Source organism: Ictalurus furcatus, chromosome 13, assembly GCF_023375685.1.
Source record: "Ictalurus furcatus strain D&B chromosome 13, Billie_1.0, whole genome shotgun sequence".
NCBI lineage: Eukaryota > Metazoa > Chordata > Actinopteri > Siluriformes > Ictaluridae > Ictalurus > Ictalurus furcatus.
The window spans coordinates 5,415,885-5,442,064 of record NC_071267.1 but is presented as its reverse complement, the minus strand read 5'-3'; the positions used below and the strand labels follow the sequence as shown (position 1 = coordinate 5,442,064).

The 26,180-nt window shown below is 39.3% G+C and overlaps 1 protein-coding gene across 1 annotated transcript; it reads left to right on the top strand.

Moving 5' to 3' along the window:
• The first annotated feature begins 438 nt into the window (after window positions 1–438).
• frmpd2 (FERM and PDZ domain containing 2) lies at window positions 439–25,976 on the top strand. Its single transcript, XM_053640401.1, is given in 27 exon segments — window positions 439–559; window positions 1,573–1,736; window positions 5,257–5,322; window positions 5,498–5,677; window positions 6,378–6,447; window positions 6,562–6,640; window positions 6,855–6,957; window positions 7,591–7,662; window positions 7,820–7,997; window positions 8,689–8,824; window positions 9,200–9,343; window positions 9,600–9,609; window positions 10,237–10,374; window positions 10,539–10,724; window positions 11,541–11,714; window positions 12,005–12,198; window positions 13,104–13,186; window positions 13,756–13,833; window positions 13,970–14,077; window positions 14,236–14,367; window positions 18,349–18,617; window positions 18,784–18,968; window positions 20,939–21,027; window positions 21,284–21,366; window positions 24,189–24,288; window positions 25,808–25,828; window positions 25,831–25,976. Coding segments are annotated over 27 exon segments (3,309 nt in total).
• The last annotated feature ends 204 nt before the right edge of the window (window positions 25,977–26,180 follow it).

Sequence of the window (26,180 nt, the reverse complement as noted above, 5' to 3'; positions counted from 1 at the left end):
AACGTTAGCCTAAATCCAGGCATCAGTATTCAATTCAATTCAATTTTATTTATATAGCACTGAACATTGGACATTGTCACAAAGCAGCGTTATGGAAAAAAAATTAACCATGCTTAAGTGGTGACAAATAATAGCAACAGTTTTATTAATATGAAACGTTTGATTATATGTCATGCTTGATGTGTAGGATTCGTTACAGATTTTCTTTACATATACAGCATCAATAATTAAAACACTAATATATAACAGTAAGTATGCTACATACAACTGTACCAGAAATATATTTAACTAAATAAAAGAAATATTTTGTATGAATCTCTTAGCTAAGAAAAGTTATGTTTTATGAAAAAAAAATTAAAACGTTTACATTTTTTTTTAGACTTGTTACTAGTGAAAAATCAAACTTATTCCTGCAATCTATCCACCTTTGCAGTAAGGATGAGTACTTTTGTAAGCCTGCTGGAGGTGCTGGAGTCCCGAGGGTCTCCTCTGGATGATGATGAGGTGTGGGCAATCCTCCTCACTGCAGCAGAAACCTTAACAAGCATCTCAAATAAAGGTACAGAGATGCAAGCACTAGAGATATACATGCATGTACAATGCATAATTAAATGCATAAAAATGTTACTTACAGAAGATTGAACATAACCTATATATTCTGTGAAGAAATAACCCATTCAACATTTTATCAAAACAGTAGTGAAACGTTATGTACTTGTTTCACTTTATCTAACAAAACCTGTCACGTTAGCGCCACTTACCAGTACAAACTCCATTTCCCAGAATCCTCAGCCAACCATTCAACTATTAACCTAGTCACATGACCCATCGCATGGTCCATTACCTCGCGCCAGATTTCTAATCATAACCACCTGTTCCCAATCAGCATGCTTTCCATACTTAACTTGGAATTACAGTAAAGTTTTGCTAAGTCATGCTTCTAGCATGTCTTTAGTTTCTCAAAACTTAATGTGTGAAAAAAAAAAAGGCTTGTCTACCTTGTCAACTTGTTTTAGATGACAGGGCCAAAAAGAAATATTTGGTTGATGTAATCCGTATCAAATAATGGGAGTGTATTAATTTTTGTAGCCTAGATATGAAGTTTAAGTAATATATAAAGTATAATGCATCTGTATGTTTGATAGAGCTTATTAAGTGCACCTAGGTTGTGTTGCATTTATCGGTGCTGATGTAATCATACCTGTATCGGTAACTGATGTAATCATACCTGTGGATTAAAAACTACGAAAGGATAGTAAATCAATAGTGTTTCCATTGTTTCCTAAAGTGAATAATTCTTCGAGTTTGAATATGTGAGTCATGGTCAGAGAGTACAGGCAACTCCGAACAACCAACCAAAACTGGACCCGTTCTCAAAGCAATCCCTAAATTAGGGATTGTCAGGGAGAAACCTCATTACAGGAAAACAAGACACTCATGAATGCGGTGCCCTACACACGTCAAAAACCCAGTACCCAGCATAACATCACAACCTGATACACTGCTCGTCTCAAACCATGTTGGAAGACTAGTCACCAAATATTCACTTGCTGTTGTTTACTGTCTCTCCAGGTCCTGGTAATCTGTGCAGTATTATTAGCCCAGGCTCCATTTTGATCTCACCTAGTGGCAGTGTTGCGTTCAAAACCTGTGGCCGGACTGACAATGTGGCATTCTTCACCTCTCCTGAGATGACTGTGGCTCAGTCTTCTTCTAGCAAAGAGGCTGTAGAGAAGGTGAGCTTTCCAGGACGTGTTCTGTTTAATGTCTCCCAGGAGATAAGGCAAGGTTCAAGCTGAATGATAAATGGTGGGAAACCATGTAATCTTAGAAAAGTCAGATCTACAGTAAAAGGCTCTAGGTACTGCATTTCATGCTTTTCAACCTGTAATTTTCTGTAAAAGAACTGTCACATTATGTACTAAGCAGTTGAAAATTCACTCACAAGCAGGAACCTTATAATAACCATTTTTTTCTGGGAAAAGGTGTTTTATTAAATGGCACAGTCTGTAGTTTTCAATAAGAGGTTGGAGATTTTATAATCTATCAAGCTATAACAAGACAGTCTTGGCAGAGTTGTGTGGATCTGTACAGTCGAGTGAAAAAAAATAAGTACAGCGGATGGAAATTGTTGGTTTTGGAGTTTTTTTTCTTTCCTATTTGGACAAGCAAACATATTAATACAGGTGATACACTCTATCAAATGACATAAAATTGACATTGTGTAGGAATTTTCACAATTTAAATGAAAAAAAAAAAAAAGATCAGTCACATGGAAAAAGTATGTACACCCCTACATTTATCACACCTTCAAATACATAAAATTAGAATCAGGTGTTCAAGATTGGGTGCCAATGATCAGAACCTGCTTAGGATGTCTTAATTATACCCCTCTCATATCTAGTGTCTGGTGTTCCCTTTCTTATTGAGGTGTGTGGTGTCATCATGCCAAGATCTAAAGAGTTCTGTAAGGCCTTCAGAAAGAAAAGGTTGTGGATGCCTATGAGTCTGGCAATGGGTTTAAAAAGATCTCCAAATAATTTGAAATACACCATTCCACTGTAAGGCACAGATTTCAAATGACTGCCAGTTTGTCGAGGACTGGACGTCCTAGCAAATGCAGCCCAAGAGCAGACCGTCTGATTTAAAATGAAGTCTTCAATAACCCCAAAGTTTCATCATAGGATCTGCTAGTAAGTCTTGCAATGTTGGTGTTAAAGAGCTTGCTTCTACAATCAGAAAGATATTTCACAAAGTTGACCTGCATGCGAGGTAGGAAAAAGTTTTTAATTTGCAAATGACTATATAGGCAAAGACCAGGCTTTTTGGAATAATGTGCTCTGGACAGATGAATCAAAGATAGAGTTGTTTGGCCACAGTAACAGCAGACATGTTTGGCACAGACCAAAGCCAGCTTTTCAGGAGAAGCACCTCATACCAACTGTGAAGCAGGATGGTGGAAATGTTATGGTTTGGTGTTGCTTTGCTGCCTCAGGGACTGGACAGCTTGCACTCATTGATTCAACTATGAATTACTCATATCAAAGTGTGCTAGAAGATAATGTGAGGCCGTCTGTCCAAACGTTGAAGTTGAACCGAAAGGGTTATGGAGCGGCTTAGTCAAATCCTGGATTTGAATCCCATTGAAATGTTGTAGGGGATTTGAAATGGGCAGTACATGCAAGAAAACCCTCAAACATCTTGCAGCTGAAGGAATATTACATTAAAGAGTGCTCAAAAACTCCAGCAAGCCTGGTGGACAATTATGCAAAATGCCTACCAGAAATTATTTCTGCTAAAGAGGGCGATACTAGCTTCTGAGGCCAAGGGTGTAGTTCATTTTTTCACTAAATTGATATCACATCTATTGATATTTCTGTTGAATAAATGATTGGAAAAAAGCTCATTTTCCTTGTGGTTTTGTTGAAGTATATCAACTTCAATAATAGGCACTGTTTCAAAGATGATCAAATGTTTGCTTGTCCAAATGTGTCAAAAAAAAAGCCATTAATTTCCATGGGGTGTACATATTTTTCACATGACCCGTGCGGTGACTAGTCGTGATATTAGATGGCATAATATGAATATTGGTCAAAGTAACCCTTTGTGACCCTTTTGCTCAAACCAAAACATACTAAACTTGCAGGTTAGTCATCTGTCATTTTTTGTAATTTGTACTTTGATTGGACAAGATGTGCACAGTCTCTATATTTTTAGCTTTATAGTGTGAATCATTCACATTCATTACACCCATGAGTGTACAGTACTTCACACGAGCTCTCTCAATAACTGATGATGATGGGTTTCAGATGCATAAATGACACTGAGATTTAAAAAAAAAAAAAAAAAAAAAGGTTTTTTTTTTTTAAAATCAGCCCAAATGTACACTGAAATCTAGGGTGTGTATAATTACCTGACATAACTGTCACTGATAGGCTACATGAATCTAAAGTCTGGGCTACAAAGAAATCAGTACCAACCTCACTTCTTCCTACTTCTTCCTAACACACCATTCTGTACATTGACTTTATGAGCACTGGTGGTGCTGTTTCCCTTAATCACACAACAGTCCAGAATAATCCACCTATAAACAGTTGTTTAGTGCCAGTAATCTGAGGTGGATGGCAAAAAAGAAACCTTATATTGCTGTCTTTTTATCTTTGAAGGATGAGGAGGTGTGTGTTTGGGGGTGCTTAGCTGTTAAAAATACAAAGCCTGACTTTTCCCAATCCAAGTGGGTCAAGCAAACAGACATCAGGGTAATCTAAAACAGTAATCCATTTAACAGACCATGCTCAGAAATTTAAATAATTTGCCAAACTGGCAAGGACAACCAAGCTCATACTCATAGTGAATAGACCATGTAAACATACTTCTAGCAATGTTTATATACACAGGTATGTATATATATATATATACATACCTGTGTATATAAACATTGCTAGAAGTATGTTTACATGGTCTATTCACTATGAGTATGTTCAGCAATCATTTATTCAACAGAAATATCAATAGATGTGATATCAATTTAGTGAAAAAATGAACTACACCCTTGGCCTCAGAAGCTAGTATCGCCCTATTTAGCAGAAATAATTTCTGGTAGGCATTTTGCATAATTGTCCACCAGGCTTGCTGGAGTTTTTGAGCACTCTTTAATGTAATATTCCTTCAGCTGCAAGATGTTTGAGGGTTTTCTTGCATGTACTGCCCATTTCAAATCCCCTACAACATTTCAATGGGATTCAAATATATATATATATATATATATATATATATATATATATATATATATATATATATATATATATATAGTGAGCAGGTGGACGTAGATGGTAACCTTGAAAATGAATTCTGATCACTGTGACCTCTGATGGAGAGGGTGTGTATTACTGTGTGTTGGTATGGCATTGACTTAATCAATTATGTCTTAGTGCACGATTAGATGGCTCAGAAAATGGTTGAACAGTGGTTATAGTTGCAATGCAAAGTCACGCTAATATCCTTTACCAAAGCTGTCAAAATTCTTACATGCAATTTCAGTTTAAAGGATAAAAAGACCATGGGAAGATTTCATGAAACCATTAACAATTATTTGCCATGCTTAATTACTGTTTTTACAACTTTATACACACCTTCTTAGTCTAAACACTATGCTGTTGATGGTGACTCTTTATTTTAAACCCCATTGATGGACCCTGTTTACATTTCATGAGTGCTCAGAAACCAATTATAACAAGTTGCTTGTTCTGTTTCTAGATGCTAGTTTACTCTCTGGGAATGACTCTGTACTGGACTGTAGATTATCAGCTTCCTCAAAATCAGGTGAGCTGTTAATATTCAATCATTACTATCTTTAATGTGGCGCTTTAGCCTTTGTTTTGATATTAGGCAATGTCAAAAAAAAAATAAAAAATAGCACAATTCACAATTTTAAACCCAGTATTGCTATTTGAATGACATAAGATACTCCTTCTCACAATGCTCTTTCGTCCTGTAGCCTGTCCAGCTTAACGACAACTTGAACATCCTTCTACTGAGCATGTGTGAAGAAGAGTCCTGTAGACGACCAAATCTGCTGGCGGTGCTGCAGCATTGTGAGCAGCACCAAAAGAATGCTCTCTTACCTCCTCCAGACAGAATAATCAGGCAGCTGGTCCAGTATGTCCTACATCACCCAGTAAGTCTGCTAAAGCTTAGTTTTGTTTGTTCATAATAATGGTGATTAGAATTATGGAGATTTTGGAGAAACTTTTCAAATGGTGATCGTGATTCATCTGGTTCCCTGTCTGGATCAGTTTATTGTGTGTGTCTGCTGACACTGGAAGCGATTTTGTGCAAGGATGTGGTGTTCAAAAAATATTCTTCATACTCTGTTGAATCCTCAATTCTGATTGGTCAGAAGGTCTATAGCAGTATATCTCACAGTCTATAACAATAGATCTGACAGTATTTCCGACAAAGACAAATCGCAAGTTAATATTGATTTAATACAGCATTGTTTCTATAGTAACGTCCAATTCACAGGGACCTGTATGGTGGACGCTACACATAAACTGAATAAGAAAATTAGGTAAAGCTGTAAAGTTTTCAAACACTGGAAAGTCTTCAAGATGAAGGGCTGTGTACTTTCCAGTTAATCAGTATAAACAATTTCCAAATAAATACATCTGGGAATTTAATCATGCAGCAAGACAATAACCCAAAACACACTGGAAACACACTCGTAAATTTACAGTAACTTAATTGTTGATCATAGTACTACTGACCACTGGACTACAAATTTTGTCAAGCCGTGCAGATTTGGCATGTTGTAAGCGTAGCACAAGTCAGACACATATGTAGTAATGATAAATATTGCTTTTTTGTTTGTTTTCTAGGTAGAGAATGCATTGGGTAACTTTTCCCTGATAACAGATCGAAGTCAGTTGATTAGACACAAGCTTCGAGGTAGGACTCTTGTGTTAATAGCCATCTGATCATTTGGTTTGTTTTAAATCAAAATAAGACAGAACTGAAAATATATAAAATAAACACTATATAATAAGATCTACTTTGCATTAGGAGACTACACTGAGAATTTCGCTTGGGGACCAAAAGCACTCAGCTCACCATCTTACACTGTCCAGGCTGAATATAACAGGTAAATAGAATATAACTCCACCAGATTTGTACTAGTGTAATTTTAACCTACCTAACTAACTGTTTCATAAACTGCTGCCTTATTTGGTCCGAGGCTGAATTGACTTCATGAGGCAAATAAATGTGGGTTTGGATATCGCAGTTGGCATTATGTGAAGTCAGGGCTTTAACCCAGTCTGTTTATGTTCTAGAAGCTCTCACTCCTCCCATCACAGAGGGAGCACTAGCATTCCATACCTTCACATCCAAAGGCAGCTTAATGACAGATCTAACCAGTCATTTGGTTCTTCACTCAGTCTCAGTGAGAGGAAGCTCAAGGTACAGTAAACTGCTTCTAGTTGGGAATAAAAAAATGTCACGGTACCTGTACTTTCTTCATTTTCGAAGTTGTTCTCCCAGCTCTGACCTAACCTTTTCCCCAGTGTCTCCTGATGCCTGATTTATTTCACAATTTTTTTCATGTTATGTATTTCTAGTCCCACTCTGTCTTGTTTATGCGCAGAGATTTTCTGTCTTGACCTCAATGTGCCTAATAGATGATTCTGACTGTAAACTTGCCCATTTTCTGCCTTTTTCCAACCATGACTACTGGAATTATTGGATTTCCAATGCATTTCAGACTTTCTGTTTTCACTGTATGCTGTTTATTGTAATTACTGAAATCTCACTACACGTTGTCAGCCAGGAAAGTATGGTTTCTTTTTTGAGTCTGGTTCCTGTCAAGGTTTCTTCTTCATTTCATGCTTGCCACTGTCACATCTGAATTGTTTGTTAGTGATCTAGATCTGGACCTAGGTTACTGCATCCTACTCTCTTTGACTAATTAATGAAACAATTATAACATCTGCTTATTTTGGTGCTATTTCTGAAAATATTTTGAATGTGAAAACACCAAATTATTAAGTTGAGATGCAAAAATCATATCAATAAGATGCTGTGTCTCTTTTGTAGAACATGGGGCCAGAGTTTGTTAGAATTTTGGATGAGCCATTCATTACCTTGGAGCTGCCAAGTTCCATTGTGGTGAGTTTGATTCTTATGAAGAGTGACCTACAATAATGGCACTGATTCCAAACTATTCTATAGCAGCTAGTTTGGTGCTGTCTATTGTGTCAGTGATTCATTTCCTTTATTGTTCATTCTCCTGTCTGCTGTCATTAAGTGCTTTTTCTTTCTGTAGTCAAAGAAAGGGACGTCGTGTTCTACACAAAGGGACGTGAGAGTGATTATGCCAAATGGACAGACCATCTTAATCAAATGTGATGTAAAGACTAGAGGAGGGGATGTATTTGATATGGTTATTGCCCATTCAAAAATGGTGGAGCACTTCTACTTTGGCCTTGCCTACACTGACAATAGTGTGTGCTGATGTTGTTTCTATCTGTTCCCAAAGATGTACAGTACTGTGCAAAATACACCCTATTATCTTTTTAGTACAAACTTTGTTATAGTTTTTTTTTTTAGTACTTCTACATTATCGAGTCAGTACAAAAACATTTTAGATTTCTAAACATCAGTTTTTCAGCACAAAATTACATGTTACAGAAAAACGTTTGTATGTCGTTAAAGAAAGCAGCATATTAAGTAAGAGACATTTTCCCACAAAAAAACATAATGAAGGCATGTAAAAATCTCCAGAAGAACTGTGGCTGGTTCTGCAAGATGCTCAATAAATCTTACCAGCTCATTTCCTGATAAAACTGTAGAAAGTGTACCTTTAAAAAAAAAAAATAAATAAATAAATAAAAAAACAAAGGGTTGTCAAACTAAATAGTGATAGTGACTTTGTTTCATTTATTACTGCACTTTATCGTTTTGTTTTTGTTTTTTTTTAAATGTAGAAACATTTAATTTCTTTATTTTTGAAGGCATCTTTGCTGTACAGCATTTCTTTGCATGTGCCTAAGACTTTTGCACAGTATGGTATATATTTACATTGTCCCCCAAAACTTCACTATTTCATATCTCAATAATCCTGGATAATTCACAACAAGTATGAATGTTGGACTACAGTTATTGTATACTAACTTGTGGTTCTTATTTCTTCAGCCAATGAATTCTTCTTTCTGGATAACAAAACCAAAATTTCCAAAATTTCCCCAGAGAGCTGGAAAAAAGTACCCACGTCCATGTTTGTTCTTCACGTCCGAATCAAATTTTTCATCAGTGATGTCAGTCTACTTTTGTAAGATTCCTTTGTCCTTTAAAAGTGCTGTTTGTAATGCTTAAAATGTCTAGACATACAGTAAAATAGCCATATAGCCAACTAGATCCCAGGAACTATCGGTATTCTAAATATTGCTATATAATGAATCTATGTCTTCCCCCTAAAAAGCAACTCACGTGTCATATGTAATTTTAGCATGTTTAGTTTTAAGGCGTGGGGTGAGTTAGGGGCAAGAGACAGACTGTCTATATTTTCACTGCAACTGTAATTTGCCTTGCAGGCAGCAGTATGCTCTAAAATGATAAACTACTCCTTGTTTTCAGTCTCAAATTTCCATCGCATACAATATACCAGCCTGTGTATCATTATTATCATGTTCTTATGTATTGACAGACACAAGTTGACACGACACCAGTACTACCTGCAGCTCAGGAGGGATATTCTGGAAAACAGATTGCCCTGTAATGAAGAGACTGGCCTTCTTCTTGGTGCTTTGGCTCTGCAAGCTGAATTTGGGGACATTTTGCCTGAGGTATTGCCAAATGAATTAACGATGATATAGCCTTTCTGTTCTTCTATAGGGATCTGATGATCCTTCAACACAATGCATTTAATTGTGCAGTTAGTTTACAACCTTAGTACATATGTGTAGGGGCCTGACATTGTGGCCTGACATGGCACTACTGTGAGAGGTCTTAAAACAACTGGTTATGATTGGACTGACAGTCCTCTGGTAGGACTGCATTGAGAAGGCGAAGCAGGCCAAATACCAGATACTGGTGGGGACTGCCAGAGGCAGGAACGCTCACTCTGAAGGCTTTACACTCTGATCAGCATCATTGAGGGTGCAAAAAGAAAAGCTGTCAGGTCCACCACAGAGGCAACAGAACGATCCTTTTATATGGTGTTAAATAAAGAGCTCTGGCCTGTTGCCTAATGCTGCTGGTACACAAACTGGAGTCTGATCAAAGCCAGCTGGGTCACCTAAGCAAGGGTGTGTGATGTTGGAAGACCCAAAACACCTGATGTAACATCTGGTATGTTACATTTAATGTCAGGTAATATCACTGATGATGTGTCCCAGCACAGCCTAGGATGTATCTAACATCATGCACATCTGTATCTGCTACTAAATATCATAACTTGACCTGAACAAAATGGTACACATATTAGTACACATTTTAGCTAGACATTCTCCTGACATTTGAAGTGCTTGAGAGGAGAAGCAATGGATGTATGCCACATTCAAATGGATGTACTGTATGGATGATCAAGGTTTTACAACTTCTACAAATTAAGTCTGGCAGATGATGAGAACTGGGCTTGGGGAATTTTTAAAAATGAATTAGCATGTATTTCCCATAAAACACATTTAATGGTAATGCATTAAACGTGCAAATATCCCACAACAGTTGTATATCTGTTTTTAGTACTATCAGCCTGAGCACTACGTCCCCAAGAGCATCATGGAGAAAATGGCCATGCCTTGCCTGAAACAAGAGTTACTGCATTTACATGCTAATAATGCAAACATGACTGCTGAGGAGTCTGAGCTAGAATTCCTCAAGGTGATGCACAATTTTCTCTAATTCTATATATATATATAATGATGCTGTTTTTTTTTTGTTTGTTTTTTTTTTTTAATTAATCATGGCACCGAGTCATAGGAAAATTAGCACATATTCCAAGTGTTTTTGTTGTTGTTTTTGACACCATCTCAATGATTGCACAGGCCATCCAGCAGCTTCCGGAGTACGGTATGTTTTTTCATCATGCAGTCTGCCAAAAGATGCTCAGCTCAGGAGAGCTGCTCTTGGGGGTGTGTGCCAAAGGCATCGTTGTGTATGAAGTTAAAAATAACACCCATACCATGAGGTTTACATTCCACTGGAGAGAAACCATCAATATCTTTGCATCTGTAAGTCCACCCCAACAGAAACCTGGACACGCTAAGGATGCTGACAAAACAATAATAAAGACATTATGACAGCTCAGTGGTTAAGATGTTGACTACTCGTCCTAAAATCATGAGTTCATATCCCAGCACTGCTAAGCTGCCATCCAGCTTAAAAAAAAAATGTGTACATATCTTTCTGCCCCAGAAAAAGAACAGTTCAAAGAAATTATTGAAAGCCCAATATTGCCATGACATTCATGCTCATGATGATTGTATGTAAACCTCCGACCGCACCTGTACAAGGCAGATCACAGGTTTATATTAATATTCTAATACATTATCATTTCTATAATAACAACTTGCACAGGTACTTGAATGGCAGACGCTCCATACAAATGGATTAAAGACATGTAATTGTTGATATGGTGAAGTTTTCTGTGAGGAAATGTTTACTTAACAGTTTGTTGGTAACACAACAAGCTGCATTTTTTGATTACCTTCCACAGACAGAAAGAGAGGCCAGCTGAGGGAACAACTGTTAAGTCCCTGTTATCATTTTCATTATAATTGCTAATCTGGTTTGCAGATGTTCAATAATATTAGCAACTATAAATGGATAAAAAAAAAAGTATGATTTGTCTCTGGCAAATTCCTGCTATATAAGAGGAGCAGAACAGTCTGTTACATGATGCTATATAAAAAGAATCACTTTTGTGGTATTAACACGTCACATCACTCCGTCAATCATTATTTGTCTATAACAGCAAATTCCATGTTTTTTTATTCCTTACTTATCTGACTGCCAGTGATTGTCCATTTGGCTCTTTTCCACCACAGAAGCGTAAATTTGTCATCGTAAGCAGCATCAGTAAGAAGAAGCACACCTTTCTTATGGAGAAATCCAGATTCGCAAGGTACCTCTGCAGCCTATGCATAGCACAGCACAAGTTTCACATGGAGATGAGTTCTCGCCAGTTGAGCCACAGTCTGGTCTCAGGCAAGTCCTATACTGTAATACCGTTTCTGTAATATTTAACAGTGCTACAAGTATCTAAAGCTAAAATAACTGGAGTGGCCTGTTAGAGTTTTCTAATGTATTAAAACAGCCACAATTACATCAGTTATTACTTCAGAAACCTTCTGGCTAAGACTTAATGAAAAGTAGTATCAGTTTGCATGGTCTTACTGATTAACGATGCCCTAGGTTTCATTACTAGCCATATTAATATTACATTAATCCAATCCAATTTGGAAACCCAATATAGCATTTTGATATGCATCTCTTTTCTGTTTCTCCAGAGGATAGTAATTTACAGTGTGAAGTGTCCAGTGCCCAGAATGATGCAAGCAGGAGGATTTCCTGTTTTGAGGGGACGTCCAATGATGGCAGACCTGATGTTGCTCACCATGACTCCATGAGCAAGCTGTGTGATGACCTTGCCAATCGTATTGAAACCAGAATCAAACAGCAGAGAGACTTATTGGAGTACTACAAGTTAGATCACTAAATTCTTTAGACTTATAGATCCTGCTAATCGTTACATGCTTTAAAACATGACACCATTTCAATTGACATATATATCCACTCATACATAGTGTCAGGCAGCAGAGATGTTTATCATATATCATATATATATATATATATATATATATATATATATATATATATATATATATATATATATATATATATATATATAATTTTTGTCATATATATCCACTCATACATGAACATGAATATGATGGTGGCTGTGGGTGATTGGAAATGGAGTCTGGATCTGCTATGTTGCGATGTTCTGGTAGATTCTGTCAGCCATGGCTAATGACATACCATAGACAATCCCTCCAGGATTTAGCAATTTTGCAATCGCAGAATTTAATGCAAAATCAAGAAAGCTCCACAATATTCACAGGAGCTTACCATTTTTCAAAATTATCGCAGATTTGGGCCAAGATACGCCATGTGATATCATCACAACACGCATTCAACCCCCTTCAATTTATGTGTGTCAAACATGAGTTCAGCTTAAAGGTCTCATTTACCAACAAACATCCCTGTGAAAGACCGTGCAAAACAATTTTGTGCAAGGGCAATTTTGCCAATTCAAGTAGTATTGCGCAAAAAAGCAACACAAATTTTGAAAAAGGCCACAGCAAAAACAAACATTTTTGGCTGCAACAATCACAAAAAAAAAACCTCTGTGAAATCCTGTATGGACTGTATAGATAATTTACTGGGAATCGATTCAGCAATAAAACACATCCCAGTGCAAAAATGAAGCAGAGTACAAGCATTTAAAAGTAAACAATATAATAAAAGTCAGAGAAAATATGCCCAAGAAGATGTTATATTACAACTGTCCTAAGATAATGATGATAATGGCTATTATGACCTTGTAGTGCCTTGAGTCAAGATCTTCAGAGAATTGCTGGATCTTCAAAGCGAAGCTCAGGTGTTTCATCCATTCCTTCTTTTTTAAGAGGTAAGAGGTGCCATTCATATGCAATATGATTTGTTAATGAGACCAATATGAGATACAGTTCTAGTACTTTTTTGTAGGAAGATTAACTGACCAGTAGTAGATAAACTGATATTATTTGGTTTCACATCTATTCAGGTGCCGATCACTCTCTCCAGGTCACTGCACTTATTTGCAAATTTTTTTATTTTTTTATTTATTTATTTATTTAGATATTTTAGATATTTTTTACATTTCTCAGAATATTCTTGTATGCTATTAGTTCTGAGCTGCTGGTCTGGGAACATCCTGTATTTCTATGCAGAATCTGAAGCTTTCCCTACTTCTAATGCATTTGTTTCAGCACATGAAGGGGCTTAATAAGTAACTAGTCAATTTGATGAAGGGTATTTAGAGTAGGTAAGCTTTAAACATTACAGAGCAGTGATGCCCCATTACTGAAGTTATAACATTCATTTTGCAATTTGCACATCCACTGAAAAAGTAGGAATGTTTGCTACTTGGAACTTTTGTTATTTTCCGGTACAAAAAGCAGATCTTATAATTCCTTTTTCTGTCCTTCCAACTTGGAGACACTCCAACAAGTCCCCGAGCTCCTGTGAGAGAAATTCTCTGTGTAACTTTGAAGAAAGATATGAAATTTGGCCTTGGTAAGGATGCTGAATTTTAAACATTACTTTAAATGCATGCTATCCATAAATGAATACAGTAACCTTATTACTTTTTTAAGGAAACAATGTTTTTCTTGTCCCAATAGTCCTTTTCTTTTGTTTGTTTTAATGCAAGGTATTGTAATTGTTGGAGAAGACAGTGCCAGTGGTCTGGATCTAGGTATCTTTATTGCATCTGTTGTGCCGGGAGGACCGGCTAGTAGGGATGGACGAATCAGACCAGGTCTATGTACAAAGAAATTATCTATATGAAATATTTTGCAACAGTATCCATGGTCTGTTCAGTAAATAATAATGAGAGTTAATAACATTACAGAATTCAGATGTGCAGTTTAAGTGGCAGTAGAAATAACAGCCTGCAGTTGTCTTGTCCTCCCTCAGGTAGCCGCTTGATCTCACTGAATCAGACCAGTCTGGAGGGAGTGCCCTTCAATGAAGCAGCGGAAATAATACAAAGTAGCCCCAACCAGGTGGAGCTCATCATCTCCCAGTCCAAAGGTAAAAGTAAGTCTGGTAGTAACCAGTAGTAGTCATCTGGACTTGTTGCCAAGCAAATACCCCACCGGAATTTAAAGCTCTCTGTATGATTCACATCTATTGTGTCATGAAATTCATGAAGGTCACATGGCTGTCATTGAATTCTGAAATAATAATAATAATAATAATAATAATACATTTATTTTATATAGCGCCTTTGCGGGCATATATGGGAATGTCGCTTTACGTTAAAGCTTTACGTTAGGTTTACTCATGTTAAAATGGGGAGTTATACTGAATGCGGGCAGATATGGGAAGCCGGTGCAAATGCTACAGAACTGGGGTTATGTGAGCAGATTTGTTAGTGTGAGTCAGTAACCAGGCTTTTTTGCACATATTGTAGCTTATTGAGTTTCTTATTTAAGGAAATTTATGAAAGACCAATGAACAAAGAATTGCAGTAATCTAAACATGAGGTAATGAAAGGATGTACCAGGGTTTCAGCAGTACAAGAGCTAATGGAAGAACGGAGGCGAGCAATATTATGGAGGTGAAAGAACGCAGTTTTGGTTACAGATGAAATATGAGAACTGAAGTTCAGTGATGAGTCCATAATAATGCCAAGGTTGCGAACAGTGTCAGATGGAAATACAGCTGCAATCAAAATTATTCAACCCCCATTGCAAATCAGGTTTATTGTCAAAATGCATCAACTTTCAGCTGTTTACAATGAACAAATCAAACGAAACGTAAAAGTTGCATTTTCAGTTGAATTTGGGGAAACCACTTGAAGCACTCGCTGTGTTGAACTACTTCAATTGCTTTTGTTTGCTTTGTTCATTGCAAACAGCTGAAAGTCTGTACATTTTGACAATAAACCTAAATAAACCAAATAATTTTGTTTGCAACTGTAAGTCAGTGCCGTCAGTGGTCAGACAGAGGTCATTAACCTTACTGAGAGTAGCCTTTGTACTGTTTAGTTTTAGAAACTTACCTGACATCCAGTGTTTAATATCACCAAGGCAGTTTATTATGGAAGAGGGAGGAAGTGGAATAGAGGGTTTGGAGCTGAGATAGATCTGGGTGACGTCTGCATAAAAATGAAATTGTAGGCGGTGGAGACAAAGAATGGAGGTGAGTGGAAGCATATAGATAATAAATAAGAGTGGACCTAGAATGGAACCTTGGGGAACTCCCTAAGAGACAGTAATAGTCTGAGATTTGAATTTGCCAATAGAGATGAAATGTTGTCTATTTGTGAGATATAATGTTAACCAGGCCAAAGCTGTATCATAAATGCCTACTTGAGACTGAAGACGGGAAAGTAGTATGGTGTGATCAACAGTATCAAAAGTGGCGGCAAGGTCCAGAAGTACAAGAATGTTAATGGAACTAGAGTCAGCTGAATGAAGTAGATCATTAACTACCCTAAGGAGGGCAGTTTCTGTATTGTGTTGAGAGTAGAAGCCAGATTGGAAAGGTTCATATAGACTATTACTGGATAGATGAGTCTGAAGTTGTGATGCAAAACTTTCTCCAGGAGCTTAGATAAAAATGGAAGGTTGGAAATGGGTCTGAAGTTGCTAAGGACTTCTGGGTCCAAAGAGGAGTTTTTGAGGGGTCAAGAGAGCAAGTAGAGGTGCTGGATTTAGCGAAAAGATCTCTTATGTCTGAAGGATCAATTGGGGTGAAACAATGAAAAGGACTAAGATGAGGGAGGGAGCAGCAGGTAAGTTGACTCTCAGTTGAGGGGTGAGGGGAAAGTTCATAAATGTTATCAATTCTATTCTGGAAGAAGTTAAGAAAATCATTGCAAAGTGTAACCAAGCCAGTAAGAGTATAGGAGGGTGGCCGAAGTATTTTATTTACAATTTTGAAGAGGCAGTTTGGTTTACTACTGCCTGCATTAATGACAGAAGACAGGTAGGCTGATTTAGTGATGTTGAGAGCATCTCTGTACTGTTTCATGTGTTCAGTGTATGCTAGGGAATGAACAGTGAGGCCAGTTTTCTTGTGAAGCAGTCCCACAACTTTCATGGCTCTAAGTGGCTCTGGGGGGGGGGGGCTTATTTTGGGTCGTTACATGAGCAAGAAGACTTAAGAAGAGAGGATATGTCAAGTGCATTAGAAAAATAGAGTGGGTTAATGGAGTTCCATTTGCGATAACATATAACAGTCATTTCGTTATGTTTGCATGTAGGGGTTAGAAGGCTGAACTCAATAAGCTTGTGATCAAAGATACCTAAAAGAGTGCCACAGAGGTGAGAGATGTCTAAGAAAGTAGTGAAAACAGAATCTAAAATGTGACCCTTTGTGTGAGTAGGGAAGTCTACATGTTGCCTAAATTCAAAACAATCAAGGACCGACAAAAATTCAGAGGTCAAAGTACAAGAAGGCGAATCTAAATTAATGTCTCCCACAAGCAGAAGAGCAAGCAGAGGATGCAAAAGTGAGCAGTTCATTAACCTCAGACAGAAACTTTTGTACAGGCTTAGGTGGTCAGTAAATCAAAATCATAAGTGTAGGGACAATATTAAAAAATTTCAAGGCTAGAAATTCAATTCCTTTATGGCAACCCATCAAATTTCTGACAGAGATGACCAGCCAGTTTAAATACTGCGTTAGCCAGAAGCAACGAGTCGACTCTCGGCATTAAACCAGTGTCTAGTACAGCAAGGCAGTTGTACCTCACCAAAATTGATCCTGGCATCATGGCCACTAAGCAAGGTAGCTGCACCAGCATTGGGGGGGACTGAAGCTGGGAGGGCTCACGTTTGGCTGGTGAGAACATCCAAAGTGCAGTGGGTTATAAGGCCAAGTACTCCAAAACATAAGACGTCCGCTTTTGGTTTATGTGAAGATTCAGATAAGCATGTCAAAAGTAGATAACTCTGGAGCAGACACCGGTAAGCAGGAAACAGAGGAAACACAAACAGACATAGTCACAAACATACACTGTAAGTGAGCGTTGCTGTGAAATCATTGTAAAATGTAATCAAGGAAACCCACTTGCTTGTATGTTCTATAAAATAATTTTTACTTTCCAAAAAGAACATTGCTGCCCTTTTGCAGTTTGCTAAAGATCATGTGAACAAGCCAGAAGGCTATTTGAAAAAATGTTTTGTGGCAGGATGACCAAAGTAGAACTTTTTGGTTTAAATGAGAAGCATTATGTTTGGAGAAAGAAAAACCACTGTATTCCAGCATAAGATCCTTATCCCATCTGTGAAATATGATGGTGGTAGTATCATGGTTTGGGCCTGTTTTGCTGCATCTAAGCCAGAATGGCTTGCCATCATTGCTGGAACAATGAATTATGAATTATACCAGCAAATTCTAAAGGAAAATGTCAGGACATCTGTCTGTGATCTGAATTTCAAGAGAAAGTGGGTCATGCAGCAAGACAACGACCCTAAGTGCACAAGTCATTCTACCAAAGAATGTTTAAAGAAGAATAAACTTAATGTTTTGGAATGGCAAAGTCTTGACCTTAATCCAATAGAAATGTTGTGGAAGAACCTGAAGCAAGCAGTTCATGTGAGGAAACCCACCAACATCCCAGAGTTGAAGCTGTTCTGAGGAATGAGCTAAAATTCCTCCAAGCTGATGTGCAGGACTGATCAACAGTTACCATAAATGTTTTGTTGCAGTTATTGCTACACAGGGGGGTCACACCAGATACTGAAAGCAAAGGTTCACATTATTTTGCCATGTACAGCTGTGTAATATAGGATAATTTTCCTCAATAAATAAATGAACAAGTATAATATTTTTGTCACATTTTAGGTCATATTTATGCAGATATACTGAAAATTCTAAAGGTTCACAAACTTTCAAGCGCCACTGTATCTTTAACATTTTACAGTTACGTAGAATAAGACACATCTAGTTGTTTTGAGAAATAGGTATAAAATACTTCTACCAATATTCAAAATTTCAATTAACAGGAAGTGCTTTGCTGAAAGATACTACAACCCTCAGACCAGCATGATGTGTTTATGTATCTCTTTTTTGTAGACAGTCAAGCAGAAGATGGTCTTGACGAGTTGGTGACAGTGATGATGACGCCAAAAACTGGGCGTAGGCTCCATGTGCCTGAAGTGCACGTCCTCAATGTCCAGGTATGTCACAAACAACAGCAAGCAAATTCAAGAAACAATTGCATACCTATATTGTTTCATATATGTCAAAGTTTTATATGTTAATAATCTACGATTAGTCTGAGACCAGTGGAGTTCACAGTGCAGTTGAAAAAAGTATCTGGCAGTGTGGGCGTTAGCATTGCTGTAAGTTCACCATCATATGTTTTACAGACTGATCTAATTCGGAGAGATCATTTGGCTACCATCTGAGAAGGTCAGCTCAGACATCTCTACCCCCGGTCACAGATTTTGGCTCCTACTGGAGGATCCCTTGACATTCCCAAGTCAACTGTAAAAATCATCTGTCCAGTGGAACCTGGGGCAGACTCGGGGTCTCCATCTAGTGGGACATGCTAGTAACCAGCCAAGGGGCATACTTCTAAGGTGTTTGACCCACCTCAACTGGCTCCTCTCAAGTCGGAGGAGCAGTGGCTCTACCCCAAGGCTCTCCCACATTGCCAAGCTCCTCACCCAATCACAGAGAGTAAATTCAAGGTGAGGCTAGGGCCATAGACTGCTAAACAGAGAGTGCCAAACATCATCTATAAATAAGATCCAAGTATCCTTAGTCATCCACCAGGGGCAAGGTCTATTTGAAAGGAGCATCCAACTCATTTCCAGTAAAGACCCTATTCTCAAAATGGGGTTCTGCTTTTCATCACAGCTTTTTCACACTCATCGATAACATTCAAGCAAGTGTTGGAAATACACTTCAGGTGGTGCCAAGAGATCATCATCATTTGCAAATAACAAGGATGTTACTTCTAACCCTCATTCTGGACACCTCTTCGACCTTGGCTGTGCCTTGATATTGTGACCATGAAGACACACTCATGACACCCACCTTAAACAATTCTGACTTACTGCCAGGAAGACAGACATAACTCTAACTGTGCATACAGATACTGTGCCCTCCACTGAAATTGGCACCCTTGGTAAATATGAGCAAAGATGGCTGTGAAAATTTGTCTTTATTGTTTAACCTTTTGATCTTTTATACAAAAAATTCACAAAAATGCTCTGCTGTCATGGATATCAAACAATTGCAAACAAAACACAGGTTTTTCAAAAAATATATATATTTATTAAATATAGATGTGCAACAGTTATTGGCACCCTTTTAGTTCATACTTTGTGCTACCTCCTTTTGCCAAGATAACAGCTCTAAGTCTTTTCCTATAATGCCTGATGAGGTTGGAGAATATATGGCAAGGTATCTGAGACCATTCCTCCATACAGAATCTCTCCAAATACTTCAAATTTTGAGGTCTGGACTCTTCTCTTCAGTTCACTCCACATGTTTTCTATGCGTTTCAAGTCAGGGGACTGGGACGGCCATGGCAAGACCTTGATTTTGTGGTTAGTAAACCATTTTTGTATTGATTTTGATGTATGTTTTGTATTATTGTCCTGCTGGACGATCCGACCATAGCCCATTTTAAGCTTTCTGGCAGAGGCAGTCAGGTTTTCATTTTTATATCTGTTGATATTTGTCCATGATGGCATGTATCCTAACGAAATGTCCAGGACCTCTGTCAGAAAAACTGACCCAAAACATTAAAGAGCCACTACAATATTTAACCCTAGGCATGAGGTACTTTTCCATATGGATACCTCTCTGTGCTCGCCAAAATCACCTCTGGTGTTTATTGCCAAAAAGCTGACCATAGAACCCGATCCCATTTGAAGTTCCAGTAGCGTCTGGCAAACTGAAGATGCTTGAGTTTGTTTTTGGATGAGAGTAGAGGCTTTTTTCTTGAAACCCTTCCAAACAACTCCTGGTGATGTAGGTGACTTCGGATTGTAGTTTTGGAGACTTTCTGACCCCAAGACTTCTGCAATTCTCCAAGCTGTGATCCTTGGAGATTTTTTGGCCACTCACACCATCCTCTTCACAGTGTATTGAGACAATATAGACATGCGTCCAATTCCAGGTTGATTCATAACATTTCCAGTTGACTGGAACTTCTTAATTATTGCCCTGATGTTGGAAATGGATATTTCAATGCTTGTGCTAGTTTCTTACAACCTTCTGCTGCACATCACAGCTATATTCCTTGGTCTTACCCATTATCATGAATGACTAAGGGAATTTGGCCTATCTGTTACCTCATATTCATACCCCTGTGAACCAGGAAGTCATGGTTCAACAATTTCCTGTTCCTAGTCACCCAGGTGTATTACAAAATGTAAAATATCAATAGGAATATCAAATAAGTCAAAAGGTTAAACAATTTAGACAGTTTTTCACAGCCTCCTTTGCTCATATTTACCAAGGGTGCCAATATTAGTGGAGGCTATTGTACAGGATTGCAGAAGATAGTGATCCAAATAAAAATTGATAAGGTAACATTTTACAAATTAGATGAAACCTGACAGTGCTACATTTTATTTACTGTAGATGACAAATTATCACAGTACAGAATTATTTTGAGTGCTGAACATGGTTGATGAATATTGACAAGAGGGCTGAACACAGGTCTCCAATCTGAAGGAATTTCAGAGAGCCTGTTGCCTGGGGAAGCAGCAGACCAAGATTGCCGCATACAATCTGGTAGGTTTTGACATATTTGTCCATGTGTGTGTTGTAGGGTCACTGTTCTTGGAACTGTTTCTAATGATTATGTTGATGTAATTATTACATTCTATTATTAAAGTGATTCAATTATAAAATGTAGGTCCTTATTGGTTGTTCTTGAGACCAATGCCTGTTTATATAAATCAGAATCAGACTGTTTGCCCCTTGTGGCTGCCATAACTGAGTCGGTTATCGAGTGACTCTTAGCACATCTTTGTGTGTCTAATGGGAGATAGTGTCTTAGAGGTGAATGGAACCAGACTGCAAGGTTACAGAGAACATCATGCTGGTGAGCTCCTGGCCAAAACCAAGAAGGTGAGTTGAATTCTGTGCTCTATGACTTTCTCACTACTATAAGCATCTTTACTACTGTAAGCAGTCACCTTGTGTGTATTCCAATAGTTTATGATGTCTGAATGTCAAACTAGGGTTTTATAAATCTAATTTTATGGAAGAAAAGCACTGGCAAAAAAAAGATACGTTCTTTTTTGTGGAATCTGAGGAGAGAGGCAGATAGCTATGATCTGAGTAAATACCTCTGTGAGATCTCTGGGATGTGCAGGGGACTTGCAAAGGCTGTAATTAGCTGATTAGCTGAATCATGTAATTAGTAGATTGAACAGAGGGACCTTGTTTAATTCTGGTACACAGATGTGCTAAAAGCATTAGTCATATAGCAGTTCAAACTACAAATGTAATCATGATACCTAATAATAGACACTACTTTCTCTAACAAACCAATATTTTAACTACAACCAGGGATGTCGCTAGGCCTATTTTCATTAACCCGCAAGCAAATCAAAATAATCAGCCAATATATTTTCTTTTTCATTTCTTTTTTTTTTCCATCAATGGTTCAATTCCATCGCATCTTAAACCAGGTGGGCATTAGGACCTGGGGGAGTGATCCACACGACACATTTTACTGTTTAAATATTTTACGTTGGTTTTATTAATTATGCTAACCATTATCACGGTTACAGTTCGGCTGCTTACTCACACACTTGCTGAAGACTCACATACAGGCAGCGAGAGGCAGTCGCGCGCCTGGTCTTAAAGGGAAATACTCCCAAATCATTACAAGAGGTAACGTGCAACACAAGGGATTGCACCAAATCATATCAATCATTCGATTACGCGTCATGCCATGTATACACAGACAGACAGATAAGACTGTAGCTCGAATACACAGTAGCTTGATTATAACTGTCCATTTAAACATAGTTAATGTAATTAACAAACACAATGTGCAGTAACGTAATGTTGATTGCTGTCTCACTCACTCACTAACTCTCTCTCTAAATAAAATCCAAAAACTATTTTGGGTACATAGTACAGCCATTTTTGCCTTTTGTTGGTGTTGGATGGATGGGGACAAAATGGACTTTAATGTCTTTATTTTAATATAATTTAAATAAGTCATATTAGATCAGTCTCTAGCACAAATCATGAGACAGGTATACCTTGAACAAGAATGACATTAATCTATAGATTTTACACCCATAGTTACTCTAAAATATACATGACTAGAAAGATGTTTTGGTGGCTTTAAAAATTCATAAATCTCTAGTGACATCCCTCACTACAACATATTCCAGTTTTATGTACTGTAGCCTCTCAGGGCTGGGAGAGGCAGAACACAGACACTCAGGAGGCAGAGGTGGTGCAAAACGGTGAGATTTTTATTTATGCTGGTGTAGGTGAGGAAGTGAAGAGTTGCTGGGTGTGTGGATGAAGGTCGGCGTCTTCCCAGTGTGGGGTGCGGCAGACAGGCGGACCCAGTAGGCTTGGCAGAGGCTGAGGGTGCCGGCGAGAGGTGCAGTGCAGCCGGGGAGTTTCTCTTTGGAAATGCTTTGGGGTACTTGGTCGCATAGTTGAAGGTCACCAGGATGTATTTGTGACCCCAGGCAGACATCGTAAGTCACCCTACCAGATCCATGCCCACCCTTAATAATAATAATAATAATGGGGATGCCAAAAATGGGGATGGGGATGAGAGGTGGGGGAGGGGTGCTTCTGAGGCACACTGGCGCTGGGGGTACTGCTGACAGACGCCCCACCACTGCCTCAGTCATCCTCCTTCTGTTCATGCCATAGGTTCCCCTCCCAAGCAACCTGTTGAAACACAGAGGAGACAGGGTTCGAGGGTATGGGTATCTCACCTGAGGAGGCACATCCCAAGGCGTCCGCATATTCCTGGGCCATGCAGGGCAGCTAGACATGGTTTCTGGTGGCTGGCCTCTTCTTCTGCCATTAGCAGTGGTGGCTTCTCATGGCTGACGGCTTGGGGAAACCTAGCAGTAATGACAATGGGAGCTCCAGAATGAGGCCAACGAGGAGCGGCCAGTTGCCAATCAGTGAGAAGACCAGGACTTCTATGGCAGGGACCTCCCAGATGTTTCTGTGAATGCAAGATACCGGGAGGACATCCATAGGTTCGGGCAATGGGCCTAGGGCTGTTGGTTTGGCCAGGGTGACAGTGCTCCCTGGATCTAGGAGGGCGGTGATGGGCCGGCCGTTCACCCTTACGGCTGTGGTTGGGGGATCTGGGGGAGAAGCAGAATGGAGCACACAGCCAGCCAGCCAGGGTTTTACGACACGCTATGGGGAGGCTGTATCTGGCTTGGTGGGCATGGGTTCATCCTTAGATGTCCCATAGGCAGGTTGGCTTTCCTGTGGTCTTATCTCCCAATGTAGGCTTGGCTCTGGCCACCGGGGTGCTGGACCTTAGCAGAACCCCAGCGGATGGTCTCTTCTCTCACCTCTGCCGATGCTCAGTGTGCCTAGGGCACATTGGATGGCCTCCACCATCTCCTTTGGGACCTGGTAGCTTTCATCCCCACCGCTTTCCGTTCTTCAGGTGGCAGAGCTCGTAGAGAGCAGTCCCTGATGACTTTCTACACTACTTCAGCAGCGGTGTGCTGTTCAGGTTGGAGCCACCTTCTGGTGATCCAAAGCAGGGAGTCAATCTTGGTCTGTGGGTTTTCCCCTGGCTGGTAGGACCAGCTGTGGAACTCAGTCACCGCATTGATGGGGGATAAGCCACAGTGGCTCAAGATCTTGGCCTTCAGAGCAGGATAGAAGGCAGGCTGGTCATGTGGGAGGGCTTAGTAGGCATGCTGTGCTTCCCCTGACAGGAAAGGGGCAAGGATGTCAGCCCAACGCTCTTCTTCACATTGTTCATGTCGGGAGACCTGACCGAAAGTCAGGAGGAAGGCTTCAACATCATCTTTGCTGGTGAGTTTGGTTAAGATGCCTGGAGCCTCCTGGAAGAGGTCTGGGAGAGGGATGGAGGCAGCGGAGCAGTGCTTCTTCTTCAGCTCCAACAGCTCCTGGGTTCCAGCGCACAGGCTTTGGGCCAGCTCCTGGGTCACCACCCGTTGTTGGAGGTCTCCAGCAGATGTTGCAGGATAGGGTCCATGTCATCTGGGAGGGGTTGGGCCTGTGTTCTTTATACCCTCATTCTCCACCAGTGTAGCCGCTCAGGGCCGTGACTGGCAGAACACAGGCACTCAGGAGACAGAGGTGGTGCAAAAAGTTGAGATTTTTATTTATATGCTGGTGCAGGTGAGGAAGTGAAGAGGTGCTGGGTGTGTGGATGAAGGTCACTGTCTTCCCAGTGTGAGGTGCTGCGGACAGGCTTGAGTGGCCTGCAGGCGGAACCCAGGAGGCTGCAGTGCAGCCGGGGAGTTTCTCCTCTTCCTCTTCTCCGGCTTTGTTGTCATCGTCTGCATCTAAAAACACAGAGAGAGAGAGAGAGAGAGACAAGTCTCTAGGTGCATGCTGGTAGAACGAAATCACCCTGCCATGTGTGTTTCTGGCACCCCGCCTTACAACCATGTGCGCTTTTGCTGTCCAAAACAACCGGTGTGGTGAAATGGCACTGTCCGTTCAGCACCCCGCCGGCAGCTGTGCGAGGAGTTTGATGTGCATTGTGGGCATGGGCTGCAGGCCTGCCATCACAGTACCTAAAAAGGTGTTTTTGTATCAGTATTTAAATGCTCTTGGATGAGTTGCAGGAGCTTCATGCATTTCTTGAAGATTGTGATGGAATGAACAGTGTTAATTTTTGTAAAGAGTGATGTAGCATGTGTGCATTTTGTTTGATAGACACAATAACATATTTTTGTGTCGTCTGCAGTAGTACACCAGAAGCCCACCAGAGTCTTCCAAACCCATTTTTATATCATAACGTATTACCAAATTTCTTAAAACACTAATTCCATAAATTTTCTGCAACTACATGCAGGCTTGTAGTCCCCAATAATGTTTGTATCATTTTATCTATTTTATCGTTGATAATCTGTGTGTTAGTACCAAACTGTTATTTTCACATTGGACAAAGGGATTTGTGGTTGCTGAAAAAAAAAAAATTTCAGGTGGCGAATCTGATACTTGAGAGGTACGGCACTCCCATGATGTCATGCAGTGTTCTGAATCCCAATACTTAGGATATGCTCACTGTCCAGAAAGCAGTGGCACTACCAACACAATCCTTCCATTACCATGACAACGCCCATCACTGTTAGACCCCATGATGACAGTTTTGCTTCTAAAAGTAAAGATAGCTAGTTTTGACTGTTTTGTCTGTTTGTTTGTTTTGATTTAGTAAGAATTCTTGTATTCAGACGGTCACAAGCATTTGTAATATGTAATATCAGCCAGATGTTACCAAAAGCTTTGTTAGCAAAATTTACACAATTGACCCTTTTGATATCCTAACCTATAAGCAATACTATGATGAACTTAACTAAAGGTGAAAATGGCATTGGCTTCACTTGCTCTCAGAGTTGAACACATGCCTGGACTGTGGAACTGTAATGCTGTTTCCAGGCTAAGCAGCAGAAGAGAGTGGCCTCATCAAGGAGGGAGATGTGATCCTGGTTCTTAATGGAGGATCACTTACGGGCTACCATATCAGGTAATATGGAGGTTCTACTTATATAGTTTAAGGTTTAGGGGGAAAAAACAAAAAAGCAAGGATCTCTTGAATGATAAAGCTAAAATTGACATTACCCTTTTATACATAATTATCTAAAAACATTCAGATTCTTTAGATGTTTGTATTCCTTAAAATTGCATGTCAAATTGTCACATAATGGAGTTGAGGATGGATGCAAATGCAGATA